Raw genomic sequence first — 24,463 nt, 5'->3', positions numbered from 1 at the left:
ATTGCATTTTGTTTTTTAATTGCAGTAACTTCTGTTTGTCATACACTCGTGTGCAGCTTTCTGTTCTGGCAGTGGTAGCTGGCATCCTCTGGATTTTCATTAAATCCATTCTGAACCTGGAAATTAAAAATAACAGCAACAAAAGCTGCCTTTTTGGGTAATTTTTGTCTCAGTCTTACCTTAAGCATGCTGACAGAGAAATGTTTGCTATCGTCTGAAGCATGAATATGAAAACTGGAGACCATCCATTGCTACAGGACCAGGGAAGTCATCCTGCCCCTGTACTCGGCACTGGTGAGGCCTCACCTTGATTTGGTCACCTCCATACAGAAAGGACTGGAGCAGGTCCAAAGAAGGGCAACAAGTCTTGTGAAGGGCTTAGAGAATATGCCCTACAAGGAGAGACTGAAGGAACTGGGGCTGTTTAATCTGGGGAAAAGGAGGCTGAGGGGAGACATTATTGCTCTCTTCAAATACCTCAAAGGTGATTGCAATGAGAGCAGGGCCTCAAGTTGTGCCAGGGGAGATTTAGGTTGGATATCAGGAAAAACTTCTGTACAGAAAGGGTTGTTAAACACGGGAACAGGCTCCCCAGGGAGGTGGTTGAGTCACCATCCCTGGATGTGTATAAAAACCATCTGGACGTGGTGCTCAGGGCCATGATTTAGCGGAGGGATGTTAGAGTTAGGGTGGTATGGTTAGGTTGTGGTTGGACTTGATGATCTCTAAGGTCTTTTCCAACCTGAGCAATTCTATCATTCTATGATTTCTGTCAGAAATGCCAACTCAGTAGCAGAATGTTTTGTTCTGTGGAGATTTGTTTGCTGTTTAACATAATCTTTGGTCAAACGTGTCTGACTTAACCAATCATGGCTTTTTGAAAAAGTAGCCAAATATTTTTGCTTGGGGAAAATAAAAGAGCAAATACCGGCTGGCTGCAGGTGTTCTATTTAGCACAGGCCAGTATGAAATATTCTGTCCTTTAAGTATCAGCTGCCTACAATGCGTGCTTTTCTTCCATTCAAGTTAAATGGTCCTGCTGTCATAAATTAACCTGTGTGGTGCTCTTACTTAGTTTACACGTGGTGAGTGCAGGGAAAGAGCATGTAAAAATAAGTGAGATATGTTGATCCATGTAGTAGAAATGCTAAGTCACAGCCTGAACCAGTGATTGAGCACCTGGTGGGAATGCAGGGCCAACCCATGGGAGCTCAGCAATGCACTGAGTGACTGGAAGGGGTGGAGCCAGGATCCACTCTTTCCCAGACCTTATTTAAGGGTTGGCAGTGGCGGTGGGAATATTTTGCTGGAGATCCCTGCATACCTGAGGCTTTCTGAAGGTAAGTAGTTTTTCTTCTTGGATTTCTGTGTCTATGGTTGTTGTATTTGGTCTCGTTCTCATTTGCTGTAATCTAGGAGTATGCTACCCCACTGTTACTGCTGTACTTTCTATTGTATTATCATATTACAACTGGATTTAATGAAAGAAATCTTGTCTCTTTCAGGCTGTAGTACTATAGCAGTGCAACAAAGCCTATTGGGCCCCAGTTCTTCTGTGTTAAGTCCTATACTCATAATGAACAAGTTATAAGCTGTAAGAAAATAAATAAAAAAGTCTAAACAAATAATTAAAGCAAGCTATGGGATCTTTGTTGGGTTTAGGTTTTTTTTTGGGGGGGGGGGGGGGGGGAAGGGGGGGGAGAAGGGGCTGGGGTGGAGGTCAGACTGTACTGGGGGCATTCACTACATAAATATCAAGTGTTAATAGTAATTGCCATTATTGCTTTTCTTCTATTTGTTATCTTGTATGCTGGATGCTAATTCTGAGCAGACTGGAAGGAATTTTCCCATTATCCATGTGAATCCTACATGTGGCTATAGCTGCATGCAACCAATGTAAACTTGCATTAAAAATATCTTTTCAGTTAGAATTAATTGTTATTGTGGAAAGTGCCTTCGCTTTCACTGCACATATCACAGAAAGAATTATTTTTCTTACTATCTATGGTGATAAGTGTACCTCAGGCTTCTATTTTCTGTTTTGGACTTCTGAAATGATTCTTGTGGGTGTGTTTCTTTTTCTAAGCTACCAGCAAAAGACAAGGTACTTTATACTTACTTAAAAAGAGCATATTATTTCTTCATTAATACTTGCCTTTTGTGTGGCAAAGAGTTTGAGAGTTCACTGGGCTTCCTCTTCAGTATTTACTCTGTGGCTTGTGTGAGATGGATTCAGCAAAGGAAGGTTAAAAATGGCATCATACATAAAATGGCTGAAGCCAAGAGACATGGCTTCAGTTATTAGGTCTTTGTCCTGTTCCTTGTGTAAACTTGGGGAACAAGTTCCCTTCTGGTCTCTTCCACATTTTTCTTTTCCTCTAATTTGCTTGACTGGCTTTGCATTGTGACTGCTTCAAATTTAGGACCTGATCCAGTTTTCAATATATACTGCCCAGCTGAACTGTGGTCTAGCTGGAAGCCCCTTATTGTTAGCTTAAGTGACATTAATAAAAGCAATTTTATGCTTCCAAGATAATTGTGTCAAGGATTAATCAAATCTTCATTACCTTTCATAGTTTAGAGAAGCAGTATGGCATTGGGAAAGTTTTTCCTACTAATTAAATCGTAATATACTAGTCTATAGTAATAGAACTTTTCAAAATGACAGTGTTGGGAGTTATTAATTATGGATATTAGTGAGGATTGCCAGTCTCACTTATGGATATGGATTACACCAGTTACGATTATGGGTTCCAGTTATACTTGCACCTATAAGGTGCCTTTCTACCATATTTACATTAAGCTCTAATGGAGAGTCTAAAGACTAACCCTAACCCTAAAGAGCATCATTGTCAGATTTTGGCCTAGCTACAGTATTCTTACCTTAAAACAAGAATTAAAACAAAGCAAAACAAACAAAAATCAAACAAGAAATGAAAATTAAACAGTAGGCTAAAACACTTCATTGTTGAGAATGAAGAAAATAAGGTGTTTACAATAAAGAAGTAAGAAATGTCTTGCAGTATAATTTGTAATATAAAAACATTTAGTTGAACATTTGAAAAAAAAAAAAACTATTTCATTTAAAGTAAACATAATCTGGGAACTTCAGTGAAAATGCACTGCCCCATACATTCAGAACTCGGGCTCTGAAGGCTACATCTGGGGTTTGTCTTGGGATGGGAGCCAACTTCTTTATCAGTCATCTGGACAATGGGATCAAGTGCACCTTCAGCAAATCTGCTGACCACACCAGTTGGAGTAGTGTAGTTGATATGGCAGAAGGAAAGGATGTCATCCAAAGGGACTGGACAAGCTTGAATTGGGCCCGTGTGAATCTAATGAGGTTCAACAAAGGTAAGTGCAAGGTGTTGCACTTGCGTTGGAGCAATCAGCGATATCTGTACGGACTGGGAGAACTCGCTGTGAGTAGCCCTATGGAGAAGTACTTGGGGATTCTGGTGGATGAAAAGTTTGCAGTGCCCACAGGTGGGTTGGAATTAGGAAATTTTTAAGGTTCCTTCAGCCTAAACCATTCTGTGATTCCACAGTCCTATGGTTCTAATTCAAGATGCGATGCCAACAACTACATTTGATATTCTTAATGCCTCTCTTTTATATTATACAGCTGAGAAGCCCTATGTTCACATATATAAGATATATTGTACTATCTTATAAAATACCATTTTGAGAAAGGTATTGTCATCATTCAAGACTCCATTGAAACAGCAGAAAAATCTTACCATCACTTTTTGACTAGAAGTTTTACCTATCTTCAAATTATATAGTCCAGAAAACTTTCCTAGTTTCAAAACTTGAAGAAATCTTGTTCAGAGACATGGGGATGAATGAGAAAACAATACTTTTTTTTTATAGGAGAGTCTTTTAAATGCAGTCCAACAATGACTCTCCCATGCTTATGAATGGCTTTTCATGAGGACCTAGAAGAGGCATAACTGGTAATTGTTCTGGCTATAAAACCTCTCCTCTTGCAGATTCTTGCAATTCTTTTTTTAATAGTGTATTCTCCATTTATGCTTTCTTCTTGCTAGCCCAATATTCTCCTTTGATATGCTGGATCTTTTCTGCCTACAGATTCCTCCTCTGGGAAAAACGTTATGCCTGCACCTGACTCCCAGCTGGCCACACAGAAAGGTGTGTTGCTTCTTTGGCAAGTGCTTCTGTGACTTAGTGACACGATTGTGTTCTGGGAAGCATCTTGGAATTTTATATAGCACCAAAAAAGAATTAACTTTCTTACAACTGTTTCAACCAATATTCATGGAAATAACATAATACAGTTACAAAGTAATACTTTGTTTGGAACTCAGCATGACGCATAGATCATTTTTGATCAGGAGCCACCTAGCCAATACACAGTGCAACTACATCATGTTCACAGCAGCACTGAGGAACCATATGACTTAAGTTTGTCTTTCTGATATGTGTGCTTCTTTGATTTAAACCAAAAAGTGCATAAAATTGAAATATAGCCTACCATATTGGATTATCAAATGATGCAAACATACTGCATGAAATGGAGATCGTGGCCTCCTGCTGTGCTTATGTACATAGAGGATAAAAAAGTCTGCAAGAAGCAGAGCAGCATTAATCTTAATGTCCAAGACAGCATGAGCAGGATTTTTTTTTTTTTTGACAGCTGCATTAACTTGCTTGCTGCTGATCTTTGATATGTCACTGCAGTGAAGTCAGATCCTCAGCTCAGCTGAACCAGCTGAGGCCAAATCTCAAGAACAGGCTATTTGCTTTGTAGTTATCTCCTCACAGCTATTAGTGCTGTTTGTCTTGTGACAGCGTATTGTGATCATGGACAAGAGAGGACAATTCACAGCTTGGAAGAAGGTGGAAGGACTCAGCTATTATGGAAGTACTTCAGTATTCGTTCTACTGGCAGAGTAGAAGGGAAACTTGTCAGTTACAGCAGCTTACTTCTAAAGCTGTGAAATGAATGCTGCCCTTACAGTTCTTCTCTGCATGATCCCTGTTCAGCAGGGATGTAGATATTATATATATTATGTATATTATTTCCTATATTCAGGTGTTTTTTATATGAATGACCTGATTTTAAATCCCTTGACTGTACACTTTCCCCCTCCTGTGCCTCTTGTTCTGTACACTCCCTATTTTTCTCTCTTTCACTCACACCACGCCAGTAAGTTATAAGTAGCTGAACTCAAAACCAAATGGGGACTGTTGATTTCATTAGTCTTTATATGAGCCCGAGGTCTATGAGACAGCACTGCCTGTGAAACATGAAGTACTGCCCTGACATACTGGCATAGGGGAGAGAGGTGTGATGTTATAAAGACTTCTATCTAGTGCATGGCAGTTGAAATCCCTCTCATGTTAAACATCACCAACTGAAACATACCACATGTCACACTTTCCAGGGTGGATTTATAAATACAGGTTCCTTCATGGAGCTGTCAGTCAGTTTCTTTTCTTCCCTTTGTATTCTGCATTTTATCCTACACATACAAAGAGTGAACTGCCATGAAAGAATAAGACTGCAGTTATCCCAGAGCCTCTGGGTATGGTTTGTGTACCCAGTTTCCAAGCTTCTTGTAAATCAGGTATATCCCTATTGTACATAATAGGCAGTGTAAAGTACTTTCTGCATGCTTTGTGCATCTCCATGAGCAAACAAATGTTGTGACCCCAAATCTTTTGGAAACATAACTTAATGCATTCATAGGCAGAGTAAGGAAGGACAGTTTTTTATTTGAGGAGAAGCGTGGAGCTGTGGTGGTCTGAGACAAGTGTGAAGTTCCCTATCTAGAGATTAGGGGTGCTAACTGATAAAACTGTCACCTCTCTTTACATGTGCTGTCACATGGTGACAACCACACAGAACTGTTATGCTGTTCCTCCCCTCCTGCTAGCTTGTGCAGTGCTCAGTAAGGAGTGGAGGGCCTGAAATTCCTATTTTTTTTCATTGAGCACCTGCAGGGGAATACTGAAGTTATCTCTTTAGCAAGATTGAAGGCTGAGGGTTGCATCCTCTTATTCCCCTGAGGGAATAACTGTAGGGTATGGTTGCCTGCCTCCATCCTTCTGACCTTGTTGGATGCAGTTTATCTAGACAGTTTAGTGACTCTTTCAGTACATTCTAAATGTTTTTTTTCTTTGCTTGGTGCGTGAGCACTAGAAAAATGATAAACTGCATCTCTTCTTTTGGAGATGATAATTAACAGTGAGGTCCTTAGTGTACACTTTCTGTTCAGCATTTGTTTAACACATAGTACAATGAAACATGCTGATAATTTTTGTATTATGCAATAATAACAGAGCAGTTTACTTTCATAAGGAATCTACCGTTTTTCTTCCAGACCTCCCTGGTGACGAGGCTGGGAACTGACTTAGATGTATTAGCAGCTGTGAAGAGCAAAGTGTCCTTCAGTGTAACTCCTTTTCTGGCTGAAACCACCAGTGTCCAAGCAGGACAGTGGCACGTTCTTAGGCAGTCAAGCCTTGTATGTCTGTCTACAGCAAGCATAGCTCTTTGGAAAGCAACTGTCCTGTTTGTTCAGATTGACACTGTTCTGTAGAGAGCAGTAACATGGAACCTGGGTTGGGTTGGAAGGGACCTCAAAGCCCACCCAGCTCCAACCCCGTGCCATGGGCAGAGCTGCCACCCAGCAGCTGGGGCCCCATCCGACCTGGCCTTGACTATCCCCAAGGATGGGGCACCATGGCTTCTCAGAGCAGCCGTGCCCGCACCTCACCACGCTCTCAGCGAAAATCCCCCTCTGACGTCTAATCTAAACCTCTCTTTTACTTTCAAGTCATTCCCTGTGTCCTAGCGCTATCAGACTGTGTAAGAAGTCGCTCCCCTTGGTGCTTTCAGGTGCCCTTCTCCTTCCTGTTCTCTTCTGCCTTACCAGCTGACGGGCAGCACACGGGCACAGCCCCCGCTGTATTTTCTATTTACCGTTTTCTCAATCCGGGGGCTGGAGGACGCACTACTTCTAAGGCTGCGTTATGCGGCATTAATGACGCGCGTTCCTTACCCGTAGCTGCACCAATGGCCCCGCCCCCTCCACGCGCCGCTCCGCCGGCCTTATGACGTCACACGCACGTGACCGGTCGCGCTCGATGCTTTCTGACCCTGTGCAGCCGCCGTAGGGGCCGTCGGCAGTGCCGGGCGGTCGCCGCCATGGATTACCGCGCCGAGGTGATGAGGCAGGCCGTGCCCGGGCAGTTCGATGACGCGGAGTGCTCCGACGGGTACGTGGGCACGTAGCGGGGCGCGGAGGGCGCTGGGCTTTAGCGAGGTGGGGCGGCACTGCTGGAGCCGTTCGGGTTTTGTTTGGAGTGATGGGGTCGTGCTGCTGAAGGCCGTTCTCTCTCCTCCTGTCACCATTACCCGAGTGATGAGGCCGCCTCTCACCTCGCCACAACCTCCTTTCAGGTACTTGTAGCGTGCAGTGAGGTTTCCATTGAGCCTTCTCTTCTCCAGGCTAAACAATCCCAGTTCCATCAGCCGCTCCCCTTAAGCCTTGTGCTCCACACCCTCATAGCCCTTCTCCACAGCTTCTTCCTTCTCCTCCACGTATTTCTGGTAGTGAGGGGCCCAAAACTGAACACAGTACTCACAGCATTCAGTACTTTAGACAGGTGAAGTGACAAGCATCTCCCGGAGAGCTAACATCCCAGAATTGCTTGCTGGGGTAGGTATACTGAATTTGTTGTAACCATAACAACCATTTGTAGTTATATCAGTTTGTATTTGTTCTAAGTGACCTTACAGAAGATGCAGAAACAATTCAGGAAGATGAGTTTGCTGAGAATTGCCAGTCAAGCTTATGCAAAGGAATCAACGTGAAGGAAGGAGATAGTGATGATGACAGTGCTGTTGAAGAGGAAGATGATGATGATGACTGGGATTGGGATGATGAGATGGGAAGACTCATGAAGTGCCACACTGCTGCTGGATGCAATCCGCAGGTATGCTGAAGGCTGTTCTCTGAGTAACAACAGTATCTTAAAGCAGATGAGACCCAGAGGTTTTGTCCTAATTAGTACTGAGCATCAGTTCCAGTGGAAATTTATCATTGAGAGAATCCTATTTCTTTGTATCTGTTGTTGTACCATGCTGTTTGTGCAGTCAAAGCTGCACTTGGCTTCCTTGTCTTAAACCTTTTTGCTGGGTTCTCCATGTCTTTGAAGTTTTCCTTCTGGTCCCTAACTTTCTCAGCCTTTCTTCCTTTGCTCACTCGTATCTCTGTTGATATTGCTTTTTATCCTGGAATTTATCCTCAGTGGTTTTTAAATGACTTCCCTACTCTTCCCACTGAATGTTATGACAGTATCTGCTTGCCACATCCATGAATTATGCTTTGGACTGTATTGTTTAGCTAGGTACCATGGAGCCACTGTATAGGTCTCTTCAGCAGGACAGGGAGGGGATACAAACAAAAGAAAGAAAGAAAAAATGAGCCTTGTGGTTTTGAGATAAGAGGAGTTTAATATAAGAAAAAAAGCAAAGGCCATCTAGAAGCAAAAGAAGAAGCAATTATTCTCAACTTCCCATCATCAAACAATGTTCAGCCACTGTTGGGAAGCAAGACCTCCATAAGTGTAGTGGTTGGTCAGGAAGACAAACACTTTGATAATGAAAGTATAACATTGTATAGCATAGAATATTCTCCTGGTCAGTTTACATCAACTGTTCTGGACATGTCCCACCCCTCACCTGCTGGTCTTTGGAGGGAAAACTGGGGAGTCTTCATACTGTGTCAGCACTGTTCAGCAATAGCCAAAACACTGCTGCAGTACCAACACTGTTAGAGCTACACATACAAAGCACAGCATTGCATGGGCTACTGTGGGAGCCATACCCAACTCTTTCTAATAGCAGTAATAATACAGGTGGAAGGAAGTGCTGGAAATGGGTGGATTTAGAATGAATGTTGTTGGTTTAGAAATTTAGTGCAGAATGCGAGGCCCATGAAGGTGTGAGAATTAAAGTCCTTTGTCCTCTCAGCTTGGCCAGTAGAGGTTCAAAATCTCTCTGTTACTGATATCAGTGTAACAGAATAGTTGAGATAAATGACAGTGGTGCTGATAGTGGTATATTGTCTGACTCAAAGCACCTGTGTGATTTACTCTTGCTTATTAGCATTTTTTGCTGTCCAGTGTTGGTGAAATAGTGTTCAGATACTGTGTTGTGTTCAGACACTGTATTGTGTTTAGAGAAGACTGTCTGTATTTAAAAAAAAAAAAAAAAAAAGCACCATCTTTGGAAGTTCTTTCTGTTCATCTCATTTTTTTTGTTCTTGTTTCTGTCTGTTACTCCCTTTTATTTTAAAAGTGAAAAAGTGTTTATAGTTTGCAGGTCAATTTTCTAAAAGTATCTAAAAGTAACCCTGAATTGGGGCACTTTTTGGACTCCATTTCCTCACTCATTCTGGTTTTCTATTTAGAGCTACAAGCATACGCACTTGAGCTGACATTTCCAGTGGTATTGTCTGTATTTGAAAGGACTGTTTAGAGAAGGCAACTTACATTGACAAATTCTTTGTTTCAGGCAAATAGACAGACCCCTAGTTGCTATTCAGCAAAAATGTCTACCCCTACAGACAAGGCTTTGAGGAAATTTGAACATAAAATTAATTTAGGTGAGTATAATTGTGTTGTTGTCTTTTAAGAAAACAGATACCACTCTGTGAGATTTTCAGGCTAATTCTGCTTGCTTTAAGCCAGAATTTACTGAGATGGCAGCTGACTGTTGCCAGATAAATTATTAAGGGCTTTTGTGTACTTGAAATTGCCTTTAGTCTTTGTTAACCAGCTGTCATATCCCTTTTTCCACTCCTTCAGAGCCAGAGAATTCTTTTTCTCTTTACTTCCCCAGGTAACACAGAGAATTTGTTCCATAGCCTCTCTGTAGAAGCCCAAACAAGTTGTTTGGGCTGAGGGAGACTAGCAGCTTTCTGCTGCAATGCACTGGTCATTCTCTAAGGTGCTACTGCAGCTCAGTTTTCATAGAGGGTTCACTGTGGTTTTAGTATAGTACTTTGTGCAACATTATCTGACAGAGTTTTTGAGACAAGAGATTTCTCTCCTTTCTTGTGTACTTGTTTATCATGTGATTAAAATGGCTGCTCTGCTCAGCTTGTTAAGAAAAGTTGTAGCTGTGAGCGTGGCTTTTTAATGGAACAGTAAACAGTTGCATTTCCTTCATAATTAAGTGGTTCTAAAATGAAGGCTGCAAAGAGTGGTACTGGTATGTGTAGCCAAACAGCAGTTTTATGTAGTTAACAGTCGAGCACCATTTTGACTATGCTGTGGGAACAGAAACTTGGAGACTACTGTGTCCTCTGGCATTGGATTGGTATAAGAGAAGGGCAGATGAATTTAACAGTAAAATGTCATCCAAAGAACATTACTTCTGGTTAGCACTGCATCTCCAAGCTCATGAGACTACAATAGTTGTTGTTATGTTGTAGTCCTGCTTTGGAGTGTAGTCAAAGCAGATAGCTAGGTAACCTCATGTTTAACTAAACTTCTTTGATAAGCTTCTATCTTCAGGCAACCAATTGGCTTGTTATACAGAGATCCATCTGTGTTTGAACGTTGTGTTGTGGCACTGACTGTCAGGAGAATTGCAGAGGCAATAACAAACAGGAAAAAAAAAATTCTTTTCCTCTCCATATCTTATGTGTTTTTCAGATAAGCTGAATTTTGATGACTCTGTTATAAACCGAGTCACAGAAAAGTCTAGACAGAAGGAAGCAGACATGTGAGTATTACACTGTCTCTATACTCATTGATGTAATTTGAACTCAGAAGAGTTCTTATTATGCCCTGGTTTGATCCTGAAATTTAAATAAATTTATTAAGGAAAAGAAAACCAAGTTCTAAGCAAGCAGTCAGCATGCAGTTTGCATCTCAGTCTTAAACTTTTTTGATTTCCAGATCAGTTTCCTAAGTTATTCCAACGTTGTGATCTTCTTGTCCCTGAAGTGGAGACAAGAAACTATCTTTTACAGGGAAGGGCACTGATGTTTTTTGGGTTTCTTGTATTTTTTTTCTTGCCTGTAGGAGAAAACTTTGCTGTTGTATGAACTGAAAGCCTTCTTTTTTTGAGGCTGTCCTCTTCTCTTTGAATCAGAATGGTGTATTTTACTTTGTTCAAATATGTGTGGGTTTATATTGCTTTACTTTCTCTAGGTGCCGAGTCAAAGATAAATCAGACAGAGCAACAGTAGAGCAAGTAAGTCCTTAGTGCATCAAATTTCTCTTTTGACTGGAATAAATAATCTGGAATCTTGAAATCATTGGTAAAACAGCTAATGCAGGAGAAGCTTTGCTGTGGAATTCAGTTTCCCTTCTTACCCTAAAGAAGCCTGTTGTTCCTCTCTTTCTTATATGAAAGTTGTGCTTGTTCCCATAGCTGTTTTGGGGCTAATTTTTGTGCTGAGCATCATGATTTGATGGTATATGCAATGCAGAATTCCATTTTAAGCATTTATTGAATTCTGAGCATCAAACAGAAAAAGCTGGGTTTACTTTCTTCCTTTTTTTTTTTCTTAAGGAAGGCTGAACTATTACTGGCCCAAGGCTTTATAGCTATTCCATTTAAGTTATGTCTGTTATACCTTATTTTACTATCTGATGCAACTGTAAGTGGAAAATCATTCTCTTAAGTCTGTTGTGAAGCTAGCTCAAGGACATACACTTGTCCTAATTTTTACTTTTTTTGAAATAAATTGAAGTATCATTGTAGAATCATGGCAAAGTCCGGTGTGGCAGCTGTTTGAGTTATTGTTTGTTCCTTAAGAATAGCTTGATGTCATTGGTCCTTTACTATAGTACTAAGAATGGGCTGTATAAGTAAGCTTAATTTTCTTCATAGAAGGCAGTTGTGGTGACTGTTCTTTGTTTAACTTGAGGTGTTGGACCCAAGGACCCGAATGATTCTGTTCAAGATGCTGAGTAGAGGTGTCATATCAGAGATCAATGGCTGCATCAGCACAGGGAAAGAAGTAAGTGTTGTTACAAATGATGTGGTAGTCTTTTTCTCAGCAAGCTAAGTAAGGTATATATTGAAATGTTTAGTTTTCCTGCTGTTATTTTTATTTGTTACTCAGTAGGAAGTTATTTTAAGATAAATTAAAGGAAATCAGTTTCCCCAACAATGAAGAATTGCTCAGAATACTTAAATTTGCCATTCATCCTGTGCTGCAACTGAAATTTTTTACAAACTCTATGTGTATGTATAATATTAAACAGTGCCTGAAAGGCATACAAGTGTAGGCAGTTCTTTCTTCACACAGTATTATTGCATGTGGATCATATTAGTTCTGCATCTCTTCAGGAGTGGGAGTATCTAATAATGTAACAAAATGTAGTTTAAAGTACTGTTTTACAAAACTAGCATGTTTATGCACTGCTATTATCAAGTTATATGACAGATAATTAAAACCATACCAGAGTTTTCCAAGTAAATTAATTAATGGGTTTTAGGATGCTTTGTCTCTGGGCTGATCTGGTTTTCTTCCAGGTCCTTGGAAGGCTGATTAAAGGCATGCTTCCACCCTGTGTGATGGTGTCAACATGATATGCTTGGGCCATGCTTTAGGGCCTAAGTAGGGTACGAGTTCCAGTTAGTGTCTGCACAAAAAAGGTTGTTTCAATCTCAAAATGTGGATTCTCTAGTTTGTTCTGTGTGCATGCTCACACTGTTGCTGTCTTAGGTACTTATTTGTAAGCTGTCTCTGGTAGAAAGAGATTGCAAAGCATAAAATCTTACAGACTCAGCTGAGTGGCACATGGGGGCTGAAAGGCAGAGGCTTCTCAGATATTTTCCATAATGTCAGAAGAAGAAAGCAGATTGTGTCAACTTAAGGCTTTTCTTCAGTGATGTTTCTTCCATTTTTAATCCAATAGGCTAATGTGTACCATGCCAGTACTGCAAACGGAGAGAATAGAGCAATAAAGATTTACAAAACCTCTATTCTGATGTTCAAGGATCGGGATAAGTATGTGAGCGGTGAGTTCAGGTGAGTTGGAGTTTGGCCTCATTTTGTTGAGCAAGAGAGGTTGTATGAAAGGTGGTGAAATGACTAACACTAATACTGCATTGATTTGCTAAGGGTCCTATTTATTTCTTTTATTTACATGTTTTAAGATTTCGTCATGGATATTGTAAAGGCAACCCAAGAAAAATGGTGAAGACGTGGGCTGAAAAGGAAATGAGGAATTTAATAAGGTGATTGTTCCAGTTTTTATTTCATCATCAAAGGTAACAAATTGACATTACAGGAGATGTTCTTCTATTGCTTGGTCATGGATGTTACTACACTTTATTCTGGAGTATTCAGAAGAGTGTCTTAATCTTCCTTCTGGGAAGGAAGAGAAGAGGGGGAAAGATGAATCACAGAACGGCCAGGGTTGGAAGGGACCTCAAGGATCATGAATCTCCAACCCCCCTGCCGCATGCGGGGCCACCAGCCTCCCCATTTAATACTAGACCAGGCTGTCCAGGGCCCCATCCAACCTGGCCTTGAACACCTCCAGGGATGGGGCATCCACAACCTCTCTGGGCAGCTGTTCCAGTACCTCACCACTCTCTCTGTAAAGAACTTCCCCCTGACATCCTACCTAAATCTTCCCTCCCTCAACTTAAAACCATTTCCCTGCTGTTGTCTACCCTTTCAAAGAGTTGACTCTCCTCCTGTTTGTATGCTCTCTTTAGGTACTGAAAGGCTGCAATGAGGTCACCCCACAGCCTTCTTTTCTCCAGGCTGAAAAAGCCCAGCTCCCTCACCCTGTTTTTGTAGGAGAGGTGCTCCAGCCTCTGATCATCTTTATGGCTCTCCTCTGGACCCTCTCCAACAGCTCCCTGTCTTTCTTGTACTGGGGGCTCCAGGTCTGGACACAGTACTCCAGATGGGGCCTCACAAGAGCAGAGTAGAGGGGTACAATCACCTCCCTGTCCCTGCTGGCCACCCCTCTTCTGATGGAGCCCAGGATACCATTTGCTTTTTGAGCTGCAAGAGCACACTGCTGGCTCATGTTAAGTGAAATGAAGATACTTCTCTCTCTGGCTGTTTGCGCTCTGAGCTCTTTGATGTGTACACTGACTTGACTGAAAAGAGAGGAGGAGCTAGAAACAGCTGCTGCTGAGTAACAGTGCACTGTTTAATACAAGTTAATCCTAGATTAACAGTGCAAAGATTCTGTCTGGCCCAGGGATGCTTAGAGAAGGATCAGTGCAGAATGATTGTGGGGTGTTTTTTTTTTTTTTTGCATCCAATTTTCAATTAGTCTCTGTATCTGTGAGTTCCTTGAGCAGAAGAACTCTTATGGTGTCTGATGATTAAAGCAACAGAGCTGCTGTAGGTGCTATTGCAATGCAAATACTAGAGTTAGTTTGTATTTATCTTTTTTTATGATTTTGTTCCTGTATTGCAGGTTGAATACAGCACAAATACCTTGCCCAGAGCCAATTATGCTAAGAAGTCATGTGCTTCTCATGGGCTTTATTGGTAAGGGTGATAGGTATGTATCCTTTGAAAATCAAAATGATTTTTCTTATTTGTAGCTTTCCACAAAGATTTATTAAAAACAAACCAGTTAAAAACAAACCAGTGCTTTATGTACTATTTCTTTAGGCCTCTAAATTTAACATGTTGCTCTTATGTGTGTATGCCACCTGCAGAGTACCCAGATCTTTGCCAGCTACTGCAGTAGAAAGTCTTCATGATTCTGGAACAATCCTAACCAGAGAACAAGGGCTAGAAAGGCTTCCTAATTTCATCTGAAGATAGATTATCATTTTGTAGTGCAAACATTAAGATAGCACAGCCTGACTTCTTAGCTCATGTTGGAAGCAGAGCTACTATGTCTTTGGCAAGCATGTACCAAGCTTTGCTGCCTTTCATGCTAATTTGCTTGACATGCAGAGTGAAAGGATCAGGTACAGCAATTAACATTTGTGGCTGATGTGAAGAAGAAGAAAAGTACTCACTTTCTATTATTTCTGTTGCAATTTTAAGGCCTGCTCCTCTGCTGAAGAATGCTCAGTTATCTGACTCAAAAGTCCGGGAGCTGTACCTGCAAATCATCCAGTACATGAGAAGAATGTACCAAGATGCCAGACTTGTTCATGCAGATCTCAGTGAATTCAATATGCTGTATGTTTTTAACCTTTGAATTGTGACATCTGAAATGTATGTGTTGGCAACCTCTTTGCATAAATTTAGGGAGTACTAACCTGCCTGTGAGGGAGGGTGGAGTCCTTTTTGTGACTGTTTATCAGCTTATCAATTATGTAGCTTTTAACCCAACCCCACACCACTCAGGCTCTAGTATGTGAGATGCATTCTTGAGAAATACGTTAAGTTTGCTGGTTCATAAGATTGAAACATGCTTTGTTCCCTGTCCCTCAATAATCTCCCATGTAAGAGTATTGGGTGCAGTGCAGCCCTGCATGTTTATCCACAGGTACCACAGTGGGGATGTGTACATCATTGATGTGTCTCAGGCAGTGGAGCATGACCACCCGCATGCATTGGAGTTTCTGCGAAAGGATTGTGCCAATGTTAATGGTGAGCAGGCTGCATTTACGTGCTTGTTTTGATAGATGATTTTGTCAGTGTTTTCTTTGTGTGTGTGTTTGTTTTTAAGAAGGTGAACTGTATTCTTTCTTACATTCTCTGAGTTATATATAACTCTGGCTGTAGAAGCTGCCTGCTTTCCTTCTTAGGTTCTTATGGGTTGTTCAGGGTGCTGTCTTCTATGCCAAGTTCAGCAGACAGTGTGGTGTATTTTGCTAGAAATCATCTGCATCTCAGATTAACAAGAGAAAGAAGCAGTAGTCTGCAGCAGCACCTGCACTGATCTTAACTTCCCTTACATTTGAAGGACTGTACTGATCTGTGTCCTTCTGTGAGTGTGTAATCCACAGCTGGAATTCCTCAATTGGCAAGAGTTGTATCACAAAGTTCCTTTCCCTTATTTGTCAGGTCAGCTTAGAAGGTAAAGGCATAGAGTAATTTATTAGAGGTCATAGACTTGTACTTTGATTAACAGGATACCTTTATGGTATTTTTGGCTAAAAAATGTTACGTTCATGGGAATGTACTTATGTTATGCAAGAGACAAAGATGTTCTGGTAATCTATATTTCTGCCCAAGAACGTGAAATCTGTCACAGCAGCCTGGTTTCCCCTCCCCCCTTTCTTTACTACGATTTTTCCAATTGTACAGAGACATTTGAAAGTCTGAAGAAATTGTGTATTTGTCAATACTCAGTATGCTAATTGTTCCTTTTTTCTCTTTTCTTCTTTGCCCTCTCCATTACTCCCTTCTGACTCAGATATTTGCTCTTTTTTTTTTAATGCTTTTTTGGCTTGTTTTCCCTAAATGCCATTGCCACAGTGACTTGCAGTGTTCTTGGTAGTTTTTCTTTTTTTTTCTGCCACTGCAGCTTTCTCTGCAGTTCTCCTAAGAGGCTGTAAAAGACACCTTCTAGCTGTGGGCATTGCTAAGACTTGTGGTTCCATGAGCACGGAGAGCTGCCACCAAACTAAATTTGTTTGTTGTTTGTTCTGTGATTAATTTCTCATGGGGGAGATATCTTCTAAGATCGTTAGTAGAGAGCAATTACTAAGCAGTCCTTAGTGTGTTTCACTGCTCTTTTTCAGTACTAAAGCAAAACCTCCAAAACCATTTATGCTTGACTCAAGAAAGCAATTCTGAGTATGGTAACTGAGAAAAATTCTGATGTGTTAGTGTGTTCCATGTGTCTTTCCATTCAGGTGGGTTATAAGCAGGCTGTACTGTTTCAGTGGGTATTTCAGATACTCTTTGACAGAAGTTTGAGGACTACATTCCTTATTTGAAATAAATTTTTCATCTCAGCCACTGCGAATATTTAAATTTATCTCAAATTGTTTGCTTCCTTCTCTTCATCCCTACTCCATTCCGCACGGCTCCTACTGAAGTTGATTTGACTTCGTAGTTACTCGCTTTGATTCTTTCAGTATTTATCACTTTGGGAAAATTATGCTGTTATGTTGTTGTAACTATCACTGCTGCATATATTGCATAACACTTACAGTCTTTTGTCTCTGCCCTTGATTTCTGATAGGCTTTTTCCAGAAGCGTAATGTTGCAGTGATGACTGTGAGGGAACTGTTTGAGTTTATTACTGATCCTTCTATCACAAGTGAGAACATTGATGACTATCTCTCAAAGGTAAGAGCACATGGCATTGTTGCTCACATAGGTAGACTTGAATGATAAACTAAGAACTAGTTCAAACCCCTTCATTTTGTTTGCTCTATATCCTGCTGTTGAAGCTGGCTGGTAAATGATGGTGGATGTTTTGCAGGTGAACGCAGGGTGGGTTGAGTGGAGAAGAGAATGACTCAAAGCAATGTTATTGGGGGGGGGAATAGTTTTAAACTGAGACAGGGGAGGTTTAGGTTAGATATTAGGAGGAAGTTTTTCACGCAGAGGGTGGTGATACACTGGAACAGGTTGCCCAAGGAGATTGTGGATGCCCCATCCCTGGAGGCCTTCAAGGCCAGGCTGGATGTGGCTCTGGGCAGCCTGGTCTGCTGGTTGGTGACCCTGCACATAGAAGGGGGGTTGAAACTAGGTGATCACTGTGGTCCTTTTCAACTGAGACCATTCTATGATTCTACTCCAGAGCAGTCTTACTAGCCCAGTATAGTGACTGATGGGACATCCTCATTCTAGGAAGAGGTAAACTTGCTTGGTCCTGCTGGCAGCACCCATGCATTTCATATGTGGCAGTCAATCCTCTGCTCCCATTAAATGTTTCTTTAAAAAAAGAGGAAGGAAAATTAAGAACAAACAAACCCCACAAACTAACCAAATATGGTGATCCAAATACCACTATGGCGTGGGGATTACCAGATGTTGTGTTCTTTCCCTCGTACTGGAGGCTGAGTGAAGTGAGCTATGCTGTATCACTTCCCTTTACTTGTGCTCCTTTGACTCACTCAATAGTGAGTGCCCAATAGTGAGAAGAGCATATTCTAGGACTAGGCACTGCTCACTGTGTTCCCCTTCCTGTTATCTCTTGTAGCAAGTCTAGCATTACTGCATTACTACAATTTGGTTTAGAGGGAGCTGCAAGCTTGATACCCTCTAATTAATAAAGCAGATTTGCAGTTCTACGTGTGCTTGCAGAAACGTTGGTTACCATTAGGTGTCGCTCAAGGCATTGCTATAGGGAAGCTTTGTGAGTGAGACCGAAGTGCAGGGAGAAATACATACAGATGGGAATGGTTAGTTGGATTAAACGATGTGATTCTAAAGAGTGATAACTGTATTGTTTTCTATTTCTTTAGGCAATGGAAATAGCATCAAAAAGAACAGAGGAGGAAAGATCCAGTCAAGATAAAGTGGATGAGGAAGTGAGGATTTTTGTTCCTGCTGTGAAATGAAAATTAGTCTGTCCTCTTCTGAACAATGAAAACTGTTGTTTTATTTGGCAAAATGCACCGTTGATAAACAAAACACTGTGATACTGATATGTCCTGAACTAGTTGAGATATGAAGGATTGAGCTTAAGTGACATTGATCAGGTGCTAAAAGGCAAATACTCAGTTACCTAAACTGCTATGTTTGCTTGTAGCTAGGTCCCTTGATGTATCTTCCACTTCAAGTTTAGTTAAAAACAAGTAAAACCCAACTAAGTGGAAATCTGGTTGTGTCAGTGTTTTCGGACTGGTGATACAGACCAGGAGAATTCACATCATATTCAGATGCATGCATTGACCAAACTGCTTGTCTGCCATTGCTCCCAGTCTACTTCATTTCTTCCACATACTATTTCCCTCCCTTGCTTTTACATATAGCAGGAGCCATCTTAAGTCTTTTCTGCTGGTATTTTTGAAAACTACTGATGTTCTGGGAAAAGATGATGTAAACATGAAACAATCTTAATTTGTTTTTTTTAATCTCACCTGTCCAGCTGAGAAGGGTTTAAAAACCAAAATATCACCACTCACAAATACAACAACACCTTAGTGTTGGGCAGAGCTTGTATCACCAAGAACCTCTTTGTTCTAGTTCACCCAGCATTTAACTTTGGAGTCTGTGTTGCTTGATATACCAAAGACATTTTCTCTTGGAGCTCTGTAGGTTTTACTAACTGCTTCTGGCTCAAGCTTGGCCTGTTAAAGATTTTTGTTTTCAGAGATATCTGGAGCATACAAATTCCTTTTGAATTAGAGGGTCAGATGTTAGTCTTTTATTGTAAGTGCTCTTTAGCAAACAGTTTATCCCTTTGCAGATGTGAATGTACTGTCCTGTAAGAGATGGTTAAGTTATAGCAAAGTTCAAGTTCCTTCTCAGAGTTCTCAGTTTAGAGAAGAGTCTGAGAGAGTGTTAAACTAGCTTGTACCACTTCTCAGAGAGGAGCAGATGATTTAGAGCACGCTCTTTGAAGACAGCGTCTGTGCTGTCTGCACAACACTTAGTCTTGTGGTTAAAAGTGTGCTTGATTTGTTCTAGGATTGAACTGATACTACAAAAGAGAAAAATAAAATGCTTCAGTCTGATCTAGTAGTGATTTAAGTTTGCTGCAGGACGCTCTGAAAACTATCGCCTGACAAATTTTAAGTGTGTTGTTGATGCTGCAGTTAGGTTCCTGCACCAGTATAGTACTGTAAAACCTTTTTGAGTTGGAGCGTATGTTGAAGCAGAAATTATTACATAAAGACATTAAGTTGTATCAGCATGTTATAATGGAATTGTCTCCTGAGAGCTTTGCGAACATAACAGTAAAAACATTGGGGAAAATTCTTAGAAGATGAAACTCAATTTGGTTGAGAGGAAGTTGGAAGGATTGGAGAAGTTCCTACATGGCTGCTAGTAATGATACTAACATAGGGGCCTTATTAATGATGAGCTGCAATGGTGCATAGGAGGTTGCATGTGAAGAATCTAATCCAGCAAAATAAATAGTAATAACCTGCAGTTCAAATGGTGGTTTGTGACTTTGTGTTTGTTCTGAGATTCTCTAAGCTAAGAAATCCCTTGTGACTGTTCCTTTAGTAATGCTCATGAAACTGTAAATCACTAAATCTGTTTTCCCTTTGCTTTCCTAGGTGTTTAAGAAGGCTTACATACCTCGAACATTGACTGAAGTTAAAAACTATGAGAGAGATGTGGATATAATGATGAAATTGAAAGAAGAGGATTTGGCATTGTGTGTTCAGCAAGATAATGTGAGTGTGTGTGTGTATGTGGTGTAGAGTACTGAATCTAGTGTCATACTTCCAATTCTCTGGTCAGTACTGATGCTTACATTGCTATCTCTTTTTTGAGACACTCATTTTCCTTGGGTAAAAAGATGTAAGGCTTGCATTTCGGTAAAATAACTTTGTTTCTGTGTCTCTAAATGTAGATTCTCTACCAGACTGTGACAGGATTGAAGAAGGATTTGTCTGGTGTTCAGAAGGTGAGAGGGCCTCTTTGAAATCCTTCATCTTAGCCATTTTCATAAAAATACTTACAGGAATACAGAGAATGCCTCATCTTGCAGCTGTGACCACGGAACAAGCCTTTGGTCTATGGAGTGACTGTTTCTGCCCATTATGTGGCAGTGATGTAGACTAAATGGAAATATAAATCAGGGAAGGGATCAGGCTGTGGCACAGTTCCTAGTGTTGTTTAAGAGTGAGCGTGTTTTGCAGCGTAGATACTTGTGTTTGCAATAAAGCCTATGTACAGTGGCCCCAAGGTAGATTTTGGTATGATCCAACTGTAATTAAAAATTGGCTTTCATCTGTGTTAGTGAATTGTTGTAGAACTTATGGAAGTCAGTTTGGGAGTGCCAGTACATCTGTGCTGTGAGCCCTAACCTTAAAGTTCCTGTGTTGTATATTTTAGATATCCTATTCTTAGTTTGAATTAACCTCTTTTTGATTCTTCTTGAGACTCAGTGATAGCTCTAGTAATAGAGGAGATGACACAAGTTTGATCAAGGGTTTCTTTGTAGAAGATTATAGATATATAGGCATGTATATTTAAAAAAATATATATTTTACTCTTAGGTTCCAGAGTTTGGGTTTGAGATAAACTCCCTCTTGATACATCTTGCAGATTCCTGCACTTCTAGAAAAGAAGACAGATGAGTCAGAAGTAAGCTCTGATGATGGTGATGGCAGCTCAGAGGACTCTGATTCAAGCTGTAAAGAATCTCGGCATCCCAAAGATCTTCCTGCTGCAGTTACTATGGATAAAAAGGTCAGTTGTCCTGAAATTGTACGTTTTTTCCTGTATCTGCCCACATGACAGGAAAAATCTACACCTCGTTTGTCCTACTTGTAGTCTGAAACAAGCTGTGAGCTTTTTCCTCTCTGAAGAGCAAGAGCAGAGAAAGCAAATTTCATTATGGATGCTTTATTAATGATGTTTTTGTCAAGAGGAACGTTATACTATAGCATTCTCTAGCCTAAACAAAGCTAGAAGAGAGATCTCTGCAGAGAGCTTTAGGGCTATGCAAAGCAGAGCTTAGTGGAACCTGGATGGATCTTCAGTCCCTCTGGCTAATCTTCCAGGCTTTGGTGTGCAGGTTGGTGGACAAGGCTCCTGGTGAACCACCCTCTGTCCAGGAAACTGAGACCACCTGATCTGTGCAGCTGGAGACTTGGTGACAGTGTTTGTACTGCAGTGGCTTTTGTCATACTGTTGGTACAGACTGACAAGCATTGCTGCAGGGAGAAGACTGAAAGCAGGTGTGCAAAGGAAATAACATGTTATTCAGGTTTTGCTTTCCAAACTACAGAACAAATGTCCTCAGTTCTTGTGATGCTGTTCTGTGGAGTATCCCCCATGGGTGAGAGCCTTGTGGCAGCTTTTTAGGTGCTGTGCAAAAGAAAGATGAAACTTGCTGGGTTTAAGATATTAGAGTTGTGGGGGCTTGTTTGTTAGATTTGTGGGTTTGTTTATTTTTTTTTTCTTTTCTCCCTTAGGAAAGATAGTGGGCTTCAAATCCATGAAATAAAATGGCAGTGCTCTTTTAGATGCTTTTTGTACCAATCTAAAGCTGCTACCTTTCAGATCTGAAGCAGGGAAGCCTTGGTCACGTCTCAGCCTTGTAGATAAGTCTTTACTGTCTAGCAGGAATTCCAGTATTGCAGTCATGTAGCACCCTTTCTAGCCAATCCTGATGATGATTGGATTGCTCTGAGTTACCAGGAGTTACTAGATCACTATTTTTGTTTGAGTAAAAACACATCCTACTGTCGCCCTAGAAAACTTGGATCAGGCTTTCTATTGGAATCTTTGCTATAAATAGCATGAATTGAGTGCCTCTTGTTGCTTTTCTTCAAAGGTTGCATGAAAGTCAGGTTTTAACTAGTTTGAATTTTGTACTGTCATTACCAGTGTGCAATTCCACCCCCACATTATACTTCCTTTTTCCTTTCCTCTCCCCACTCCCAAAGTTATTTTCATTAAAGCTGCATTTTTGATGTGACGTATTAATTAACTTAAAGACTGATAGGCCTGCTCATGACCTCCTATTCCTGCTGGCTTTGAATGAATGGTGTTTTGGTTCTTCATAGGAGAGGAAAAAGATGGTTAAAGAAGCCCAAAGAGAAAAGAGAAAAACCAAAGTCCCAAAGCATGTGAAGAAGCGGAGAGAGAAGACTGCGAAAATGAAGAAGGGCAAATAAGATCAACTTTGGCTTGGGAAATGGACTGATTTGTTTCTGGTTAATGAGTCACCTTCTTTTGTAATTAAAAATCCTTTATTTACATACATACAGTTCTAACTGTGAGGGTGGTCTCAGTGGCAGTGTGGTGTGATTGTTTGAACAGAATTTATGCTGTGGCTTTAGCAACAGGAAGGAACAAATTTAACGCATTTGAGCTTTTAAAAATCCTTTTCACATGCAGATTCAACTTGTTGTTAAACTGGCATTGATTTGTTTGTAGCATCTTCCTCTCTTGTCTTACACTGTATGTGTGCTGCCAGAGCATTGATTTGATTCAAACAGATTCTTGGAGGAGGGGGGAACAACAAAGATGGGAAAACTACTTCAAGTAAAGGCCCTTACAGTGCTTCTGTACTGTGAAGGCAGCAACTTAAGCTAGCTGTCCTCTACAGGCTGTTGCAGCTGTCTGCAGGTAACCTTGCTGCCTCTCTGTGCTTTCATCACCTTTTGATGTTATCTTGCTGAAAGCTGAGTTTCGTGATTTGGGAGGCAACTTTATTCACTGCCCTGTTCCCTTTTGAAGCAACCAGACAGGCACACTTAAACAGACTAAAGTTGTGGTGTGTGTGTGTGTGTGTGTGTGTGTGTGTGTGGTGTGTGTGTGTGTGTGTGTGTGTGTGTGTGTGTGTGTTGACCCCAGCATGGGGCAGTGTTGCTCTGAAGGGAAGTAGGACACACCTTTTTGTAGGCTGGCCAAATGAATATTTGACATCAAGATTGCATTTGTTCAAATTCTACCAGTCCATGTGCTAAGGTGTATATAGTGTGGAGCTGGCAGAGTTTGAAAAGTCCTTTATGTTGGAGCAAAGGTGCCATATTTAAAACCTCTTCTCTTGGCAGCTATTTGGGCCACTGAGGCTGACAGAAGCCTTGAGAGAGGTGTCGTCCTTGTTCATCAGTCATCTTTTCCTGCTGTCAACAGTTTCAGGACTTCCTGTGCCAGCACAGACAAGGGCTCTGAGTTCAGTAAAAAATCTTTTTTTGTTGTTTTTGTTTTGCCATTTTAGGGGTGGAGTTGTTGCCCTGGGGGTTACACTTATGGGACACACATTGTTTGATGATAGAAGAAGGCTGTTATCCATCAGCAGGCATCAAGCAATGATGGGTTGGCCAGAGGCAGGATGAAGCTTCCTTCTTTGTTCTTCCCCTTCCGCACCCATAAGAGATTGCAGGATGGTCACAGGCAAAGACTGAGATGTTGGCCAATTGCACACATGGTTGCTCCACTAAGGAGCACATTTCCTCAAAGAAATGTGGTCTGGTTGCACTCCTCAGGTTGACCTCTACAACCTCTTATGTTCCTTTGGTTAGAATTATGGTCAGTGCATCCAGACACCTCCCTCCTTTTCTCCCTGTCCCCACAGGGACTGACAGACTGTTACGTACAGTGTTTATGTAAGTGAAGATGGGATTGCTGGAACATGTTGGGAAGCAAGACTGGTTTTGCCTCAGCAGGTCGGGATGTTTGTTGGGAGACCGTGGAAAAAACACATGCAGTTTGGAAAACATTACATCGGGTGCAAGAAAGGTGACTTAGTAGTGAAGGAAAGGAGGGGTATAAGACCCATGTCCTGAGATGAGCAAGTACTGTTGATGGCAAAATTAGTCCTACTAGCTGCATGGACATATTTTGTTTTTGCTTGCCATCGTGGGAACTTACATAGTAACTATCAGGCAAGTTGGCCTTCGTGATATCTGCAATTAATATGGTTGGTGGTTGTCATCTTGAAT

At 41.0% G+C, this 24,463-nt stretch overlaps 1 protein-coding gene and 1 long non-coding RNA gene across 3 annotated transcripts; both read left to right on the top strand.

The window, feature by feature from the left end:
- The first annotated feature begins 1,175 nt into the window (after positions 1–1,175).
- Positions 1,176–6,489, top strand: LOC149918403 (uncharacterized). The gene is made up of 4 exons (XR_016464999.1): positions 1,176–1,340; positions 3,877–3,959; positions 4,096–4,155; positions 6,351–6,489. It is a non-coding gene; the product is annotated as an uncharacterized LOC149918403 (long non-coding RNA).
- Positions 6,490–7,093: 604 nt separating this feature from the next.
- RIOK1 (RIO kinase 1) lies at positions 7,094–23,303 on the top strand. Of its 2 annotated transcripts, none has more exons than XM_031589326.2 (17): positions 7,094–7,248; positions 7,761–7,968; positions 9,551–9,641; positions 10,696–10,765; positions 11,197–11,239; positions 11,919–12,011; positions 12,916–13,028; positions 13,157–13,237; positions 14,443–14,529; positions 15,027–15,164; positions 15,475–15,578; positions 17,122–17,228; positions 18,353–18,418; positions 20,117–20,236; positions 20,416–20,469; positions 21,114–21,257; positions 22,580–23,297. In XM_031589326.2, the coding sequence occupies exons 1-17, from the start codon at positions 7,178–7,180 to the stop codon at positions 22,688–22,690; spliced, it is 1,701 nt and encodes a 566-aa protein (XP_031445186.1). In that variant the 5' UTR covers positions 7,094–7,177; the 3' UTR covers positions 22,691–23,297. The 2 variants fall into 2 exon arrangements, with proteins under 2 accessions (XP_031445186.1, XP_031445188.1); XM_031589328.2 differs by having other exon boundaries at positions 7,115–7,248; positions 7,772–7,968; positions 22,580–23,303.
- The last annotated feature ends 1,160 nt before the right edge of the window (positions 23,304–24,463 follow it).

The sequence above is a fragment of the Phasianus colchicus genome, chromosome 3 (genome assembly GCF_987193195.1).
Source record: "Phasianus colchicus chromosome 3, bPhaCol1.hap1.1, whole genome shotgun sequence".
In the NCBI taxonomy this organism is placed as follows: Eukaryota; Metazoa; Chordata; class Aves; order Galliformes; family Phasianidae; genus Phasianus; species Phasianus colchicus.
Note: the sequence above shows the minus strand (reverse complement) of the source record. Positions and strands in the feature narration are given on the sequence as shown.

Excerpts from the sequence above, each read along its gene's own strand:
- RIOK1 (XM_031589326.2), top strand. The coding sequence starts at position 7,178 with ATGGATTACCGCGCCGAGGTGATGAGGCAGGCCGTGCCCGGGCAGTTC. Across the intron at positions 15,579-17,121 it reads GGATTGTGCCAATGTTAATG|GCTTTTTCCAGAAGCGTAAT; the intron begins GTGAGCAGGCTG and ends GATTTCTGATAG. Across the intron at positions 21,258-22,579 it reads CAGTTACTATGGATAAAAAG|GAGAGGAAAAAGATGGTTAA; the intron begins GTCAGTTGTCCT and ends GGTTCTTCATAG.